Here is an 8,293-nt window from a genome sequence, read left to right on the forward strand (position 1 = left end):
GTGCCGCAACACGACGTGGCATGGATTCGATCAATGTGTGAAGTAGTGCTGAAGATAATTGACACCATGAATCCTGCAGGGCTGTCCATAAACCAGTGGGAGTAAGAGGGGGTGGGGATATCTTCTGTGCATCACGTTGCAAGGCATCCCAAATATGTTCAGTAATGCTCATGTCTGGAGATTTTGGTGGCCAGCGGAAGTGTCTAAATTCAGGAGAGTGCTCTTGGATCCACTCCCAGACATGAGCATTACTGAACATATTTGGGATGCCTTGCAACGTGATGTTCAGAAGATATCTCCGCCCCCTCTTACTTCCACTTATGGACAGCCCTGCAGGATTCATGATGTCAATTATCTCCAGCTCTACTTCACACATTGATCGAATGCATGCCACGTCGTGTTGCGGCACTTCTGCGTGCTCGCGGGTACCCTACACGATATTAGGCAGGTATACCAGTTTTTTTTGGCTCTTCAGTGTATATATATATATATAAACTAAAACTAAACTCAGCGGCGAGACAGCCTTTGAGGGCCAAGGCCTACTGTGCCCATTTCAGTTTTCTTGACCTTGGGCTCTGGGGTGCAGGAGCAGATGTTCCGGTCAGGTGGTCAGCCGAAAGCGGAACCCCCCGTGTTTAGTTCCCAAGCATGCTTGGTACTCATTTATCGACCCACTGAAGGGATGAAAGGCTGAGTCAGCCTTGCCCTTTGTTTTTGGCAACTATTGTAATGTTATGTTTACTTTTGATGTGTTTGTTCTATGCAGTACTTTTCTATGTGATGTTTTATTCAAGCGGATATTAAGGAGAACGTATACACCACAAGAGAAAGCACAGATTTTGCGGTGGTTCATAGAAACGCCGACATGCTTGCCGCTACCTGGCGTGAAATTGACTATCGACTTGATATTCTCCGTGCGACTAAGGGGGCACACGTGGAAGTTCATTGACAAGGGTCATGAAACTTTTTGAGTCTATTTAACCATTTATGTTATTAATTTTAATCTATCTTTATTATTTTATGAGTTATTAAACATCAAAATGGGTCCGGTACTTTATAAACACCCTGTATATATATTAATGGCGACTGCGAATTTCGGAAAGACAATTTTTTTTTCGAGTGGACAACGAAAAGCTGAAACAATCTGAGCTAAAATTTAGAAAGAATTGAATAGTTAAAAGCGAATAGTTTATATTAATAAACAAAGTTTTCGAAATAAAATTTTAATTATACTTATGCAGTCGCACTTTTTAAGCATAATAAAAAGAAAGCATGCTCGAAGAGAAGCGTTGATGTAAAAATGAATGATTTAATTGTTGACATCCGAAATATATAGTTTTTCTGCAACTCTCTTCTGGGAAAAAGAAGAAAATTCTTTTGGGAAGTATACTTAATGAGGGATGTCATTTAACTCAATTTAAAACTTTCTATTATTTAAATTTTAAAGAGGAATATTAGTTTTAAGGATTTTAACACTTGATTTAAATTTTTATGCTAGAACACATTTTAAATGGGTTTAACTGAGTAGCGAATAAACCCTATAGGATTGCACAGCAATCTTCCTGGGTTGCGATAGTTAAAAATTTACTAACTAAAATTTAATTTCTAATTATCAAATAAGGAGTTAAATGTAAATGTTTCTTAATATCAAATGTAAGACAAATTCTCTTTCAACTGGATCAGTAAGTTAAAATTTTAAGCACAGAAGAAAAATGAGTTCAGATAAATCAAGAAGAAACTATTTTCTCCTTTAAAAACTAATTTTATTTTTCTTCCTTCAAATGTTACTTTTTCCTTCAAAATATTAAATTCCACACAAATTATGGCAAAACTAGATGCCGTTATGGTAGATATATTTTCAAAATTCTAATTTCATTTAAGCATCCATAAAAAGGCAATAAATCTTTATTTTTCAATCTCTAGATAATTATTGAGAATAGCAAAGCTCGAGCAGTTGAGTTTGATTTCCAAGGAAAAAGTCGACATGTGAGAGCGTTTAAGGAAGTGATACTTTCTGCTGGTACAATTAATTCTGCTCAACTTCTGATGCTTTCAGGGATCGGCCCTCAGGAAGAATTAAAGAAACACAAAGTAAGTGAATATATAGTTCAAAGGGCAACGACATGCAGATGACAAAAATATGAATTATAATTTAACGTGTTTCCTTTCCACTTCAATTTTAAAAAGTCATGCCGAGAAAATTCAAGATAGATGTAACATACATTGTTCAAAGACAAAAGTGAGAAAATTTCCCCCCCCAAAAAAACTTAAAACTGTAACAATTTAGAAAAAAAATCGAATTTCGAAAAAAAAATCGTTATAAAATTCACGAATAGCACGTCGAATTTTGATTCTGTATTAGCATTTTTCTGTGATGCAGATTGATATTTCTGATAATTTTTATTACAAGTTCAGTAGTCTATTGTTCTCGAAAATTAATTATAATTCATAATCGAGTGTTAAATTTTTTTATTCCATCATGCTCTCTGTATATTTTCAAGTTTCTAAATCGTATAGTAGTTGCTTCGCAGCAAAAGAAAATTAGGGTTGTTTGTATCTCGGAGAAGAGGGGGGAAAAACATTATTGTTGAACATGACGACATGATGCGAAATATTTTGTAATGTTCAAGATTGAGTTATAAGATCAGATTAAATAGAAGTAAGAATATTTTGTCATATTTTGGAATGTTTTAATGATCATAAAAGTACCGAAAATGTCACTCTTTGGCAAAAACCAGTTTATTTTTAACATTTATGATTGTTAAGTATTGGTAATTTCTTATAGATTCGACTCCACGCTAATCTACCAGTGGGAAAGAATTTACAAGATCATTGGGGTACAGTAATTGGTTTTGAGTTGAATAGCACTTTTACTCCTCTACAAAAGAAACTAGAAAGTGTAGCAAACATTAATGACTACATTACATCAAAAACAGGTAAGCTGTCCAACGGAAAACATTTGAGACTTTAAGAAAGACATTAAGACATTTTGAGACTTATAAGAAAGTATCAGAAAATTATCATTGGCCTACTAGTTTTTCGAGAAAACGAAAAAAACTGTTACTCTCTAACAATCACGAGAATGGCTCTCACCTCACTTAAAGTTCACCTCGTGATTACCAGTCAGTAGTAAAGTTCCCACAAGGGTTTTTGACGAAAATTAGATTCCAAATTAAAAATAAGATCTTTACTGTCACAGTGAATTTTTGAAATTCTTTGAAAAAATCAGTGCGCTTCATTTTTTTTCTTTCCAGTTTGCCATTTAGTTTTTGCGTGTAGTTAAGGAAAAATATTAATATGAAATTTTCTCTCCAAATTATATTTAAGTTTGGTTTTATAATGATGTTTTCCTGTAAATGTCTGGAAGCAATATTTCGCTTATGTAAACAGTAAAAAATTTCTGAAATGAATGTGCATATTTGCAGGTCCGTTAACATCGGTGCAAGGTGTTTCAGTTATAGCTTTTCTGGACAGAAAAGGACACGATTCACCAGGCGACTACCCTGATCATCAGTTGTATTTTTGGGAAGGAGCTATGGCACCTATACAATCTCAGATGAGATTGAAGCCTGATGTAAGTTTTAACCCAAATGACGCCAACTTTTGCTCTCCAACTATGGTTTTCTCAAGTGGTAGTGAAGAAGAAGTGGTAATTGAAAAATCATTTGTTGGTAGAAATATTTTTTTATTTCGCCTGACCTTAACTGATTCAGCGTTGCACCCTTTTTTTTCAGAAAAGAGTTCTCCCTCTACCAAAAAATCAAGTTCTGACCTGAAAAAAAAAATCAACGAGTGGTAACTTAAGTTACTCAGTGGTTTCTCAAACTTTTTTGTAGATATGAATAAATTAAAACATATATATGTTCCCTAATATTTTTTTTGCTACCATTTAAAAAAATTTGTTCAGGTCGTATCAAGTTTGGTGAAAGTGCGCTTGTGATGCTGGTTCGAGATTGAGAGATTGGGCTGCAGTAGATTATGAGATCGGACTAGATTTGTTCGTTACGTTGTATCGGTTAAATAAATCGAATATCATGCTTTAATTTATTCATATGTTCGATTAAAGTAATTCTAAATAAAATTTAAGAATTCTAAAACTGAAATAGTAAAACAAAAGTTTTGCAATCACTTCAAATATAAATCAAAATCTTTTGGTAAACTTCAAAGAAATGACAGCCATTAATACCCAGTCGCAAAAAGAGGTCGATTTATGAAATGGTTTCCACACAAGTATGGTTAGAAAAAAATCGAGTGAATGCATATTTGTAACAAGTGGATAGTTGTTTCTGTTACCTACCACTCTGCGCCCATCCGTAGTAATTTTTGTCGCAACAAGTAAATATTTTTCATAGTGATAGTATCAATTCCAACTCCCCTTCCAACAACATCATTTTGAGAGTAGGTCATTGTTTCAAAGTAATAAATAGCGGTACTAACTTAATTTCTTAACATTAATCGTAGTTACGCAAAACATTTGCATCCGTAGTAATTTCCGTTGCAACATTTAAATATTTTTCCAAGTGGCAGCACCCGCTCCCCCTCCCTCAATAGTCATAATTTGAGAACTATCATTTTCTTAAAGTAATAAATAACGATAATATACTGATTTCTTGATATTAATCGGGGTTACGCAAAACGTTTGCATCGTTCCAACAAAAAAATATTAATTATTATATATGAAAAATATTAATATTGAAAAAAATATGACCGGTAGCTTCTATACCGCCTCAGTAGTGATTCTTAGTAGTCATCGTTTAAGAACAGGTAATTTTCTTTAAATAAAATAATATGATTTTGTAACAATTATTATTGTTACGGTTAACATTTACATCAGTAGCAATTTCTGTAATAGCAAGAGAATATTTTTCCTACGAGTAACTTCAGTTCTACATTTCTTAGTTGTTTTACATTAGATTTCGATCGCTGTTTCTGTTTTTCCTCAACCTAAACATAAATTTTAACACCTAATGTGCATCTCTTTCATTTCTGTTCATTTTTGACAAAGCAACTAAATCAATAAACTAGTTATTACACCTCTTTTATTCCTTTTTACAGTATTTCAAGTCTTATTTTGGACCATATGAAAACAAACCTTTCTATTTGTGCCTCTCTCAAATTGTTCACCCCAAAGGAACAGGAAAAGTGACGCTTCGATCCAACAATCCATACGATCCACCTAATATTAATCCTATGTATTTTTCACATCCCGATGATCTTGAAGTTGTCGTTGAAGGTACGTATCATTTCAACGTTACATTCTGTGGAAAAAATACGTCCAGTGGGAAATTCGACAAACAAAATTCGTTCGTACGTTTATTTAAAGCAGTGTTTCCCAAAGTGGTTCATATGGACCCCTAGGGGTCCGTGGTACCATTCAGGGGATCCGTGAAAAACAAAAACTGATTTAGGGGTCCCTGAACAGCGTCAGGGGGTCCGCGTGAGGTTTAATATAAAATAATAAAATTGTTATTGGTTTTTATTATTATGGAAATTAAGATAAATAAAATAATAGCAATTATTACGTCCTAATTAAACTATAAATAAAGGTGGGTGCTTATAATAATTAACAGTGGTTTGTTACAAATTAAACAGTTTATTTACAAATTTTCTTATATCTTTTGCTCTCTTTTTGAGAGATAACCGTCGAAGAAAAAACTCCGAAAATACAGTGTCGAAAATTTGAAGTATGTCTTTATTTCTTCAGGAAATAGTACTTTAAATATGTGTCTTCTATGTAATAAAACTATAACAAGCGATTCAATGAAACATTCCAAGCTTAACGAACAGTTTATAAAAATCCATATTGTCAAAAAAGATAAGGATTTAACTATTTTTTAAACAGTCAAGGAAAAATATCTGAAAACACTGCAACAACTCAAAGGGACAACATTTAAGCGAGGTGACGATGGATTGCATGTTTCTCATAGTTTCGCATGTTTCTATATATTACATGATTCCAAAGTTCGGAAAGCCTCACACTATTGACGAACTTATTTTACTAGCTGCAAGTGAGATAATACTCACCGGGTTACACAAACCAGCTTTTGACATTGCAAAAAGAATTCCACGGAGTAATAATAATGTACAAAGAAGGATTGACAAAATATCTCTGTGCGTCGAAAATTCTTCATGCGAGTACATAAAATATCTGAATTTTCTATACAGCTGGACGAGCCCACTTATCCAGGAAACAAAGCTTTCACTTTTAGCTTATGTAAGATTTGTAAAAGAATAAAAATTTTACCAAGAATTGTTATTTGCTAAATGTTTGAAAAGCGATGCGAAAGGTGAAACGCTATTGACTGAAATAAAAGCTAACCCTTGGCTAATATCATTTCTGTAGCTACTGACGGTTTTCCGGCAATGGTAGGAAGATACCGAGGTCTTCTGGCTAACTTAAAACAAGCTGCAGCGAATGTATTTTCAGTTTTTTTTACCGAACTTAACGAAACTAATTTGAAATTACAAGATGACCAATTAAATTTAATCAAAACTAAAATCGTAAAACTGCGTTTGTTGCAAAACTTTTTCTGTATAAACAAAACTTGGGAAGAGGATATTGTTCTCTCAGTTTCAGTGCCGTAATGAACCACATCATCACAAAAAAATAATAATAATAATCTATACATAATAATAGTAAACGCAGCTGTGTGTATGTCCGTCTGTAATCACAATATATCGCCCCAGAAGCCTCGCCCAGGCACGAAACTCGGCACATAATTGTGTTTTGACATAATGAAGAAGTATTTTTTTTCTTTTTCAAAAATTTGGATTAGTTTTTTAGTTATCAGTCATTTTGTAAGAAAATCTATGCTTTTTCGTCTTCAAAGAGCCACATTAAAAAAACTATTAAAAAATGCATATCTCTTATAAATGTATGCTAATGTGAACCTTACAATTGAAATATTAAATTTCGACAACTTGAACCAATAATATACGAAGGAATTAATAATTTAATTGTAAGGTTCGCATTAGTTTACATTTATCAAAGTGGAGAAAAGTTTAACTTTTGTATTAAAAATGTGGCAACATATTCGATACGTAAATAGAACGCTTCGCTTTAATATATTTGTCGCTGTTCATCTGGATATGAAGACAAAATTACAGGACAGGAACACTTTAATTGTTCACTAATCTTCAGATTTCCTGCTATGTTTTAAAAAACTTTATTTCTGAAAACCTTTAGCGTGGCGGACAGCTGGTCGCCTTAAGCGGCTATTAATAAATAAATGATTAGAAATTAGTGCTCACAAACATTGAGCCAGACATAACTACACTCTTAAAATCTCATCACGTTCATCCAAGTAATAAATTTTTTTAAATTTTATTTTAAACAAAAGGTATAATTTCAATAAATAGTTCTTCAACAAAATGTTTTTTTTTTTAATTTGTAATTTTTCTACCGTACATATATGCGGTTTTTCACTTGAGGATCCGTGGACAAGTTTTGACTATAAAAAGGGGTCCATGGGTCAAAAAAGTTTGGGACCCATTGATTTAAAGCGATCCTTATGGCCTACATTAAATCGATCCAAATAGTATTTTTTATATTTTGATGATCTTAAACTTGTTGTTGAAGACACAATAAACAAGAATCTAATCCAAATTACGTACGTTCTTGTTCAAAAGTTCAGTAATCGAGTTTCTCGTTAGAGAGAGTTTTCCCCAGTTCACTTTTTTAAGGGGATTATTCAACACATTTCATCAGTAGTATTCGCCTACCACGGTTTTAGTTGAGGTTCGGTTCCCCCCAAAGCTGTATCGAATTGTACATTGTCGATTATGTTTTAATGGTTCGAATTTTATTCTAAAGTTTTGAAGCCGAAAAGAGCTTAATTGAAGTATATTACAACGTTTTGCTTAGATTATTTCTGTAAAATGTCTCCTTTGTATGTTTTTCATTATTTTTAAATAAACTTTTTTAATTCCCTGTAGTTTTATTTGAAATACCTGATAAATGATTTTCGGTAGATTCTCGTGTATTTTTTTCCCGAAAATTTATAACTGTGCTGGGCGAAATCGGCATGTAGAATTAGGCAAAAGAAAGAAGAAGAAAAATAATGATTAAGAGAAAGTACGTTCTTATGTCTGATTTCTAAACTTAAAGTATCATCGTCCCTAATTAGTTAACATATTTAAAGCTTATCNATATTTAAAGCTTATCTTGTTGACCATTAAGTTCGTAAGAGTCAGTGCATGAAAATCTAACGTAAACAAATATTAAGAATGACTCGTTTTTTATTTTAAGCTGTACAGTCCGCAAAAAAAAAAATATATATATATCACCCTGAAT

At 32.9% G+C, this 8,293-nt stretch overlaps 1 protein-coding gene across 3 annotated transcripts in view; it reads left to right on the forward strand.

Moving 5' to 3' along the window:
• Positions 1-8,293, forward strand: part of LOC107438826 (glucose dehydrogenase [FAD, quinone]-like) — a 34,445-nt gene that overhangs the window by 19,887 nt on the left and 6,265 nt on the right. For 2 of the 3 annotated variants that reach the window (XM_071180290.1, XM_071180289.1), the window contains 4 exons: positions 1,924-2,091; positions 2,786-2,936; positions 3,426-3,574; positions 5,056-5,233. In XM_071180290.1, coding sequence (XP_071036391.1) covers positions 1,924-2,091; positions 2,786-2,936; positions 3,426-3,574; positions 5,056-5,233 — 646 coding nt within the window. Of the gene's footprint in view, positions 1-1,923; positions 2,092-2,785; positions 2,937-3,425; positions 3,650-5,055; positions 5,234-8,293 lie in introns of all 3 variants that reach the window. The other variant, XM_071180288.1, reaches the window with a different exon arrangement.

The sequence above is a fragment of the Parasteatoda tepidariorum genome, chromosome 4, assembly GCF_043381705.1.
Source record: "Parasteatoda tepidariorum isolate YZ-2023 chromosome 4, CAS_Ptep_4.0, whole genome shotgun sequence".
NCBI lineage: Eukaryota > Metazoa > Arthropoda > Arachnida > Araneae > Theridiidae > Parasteatoda > Parasteatoda tepidariorum.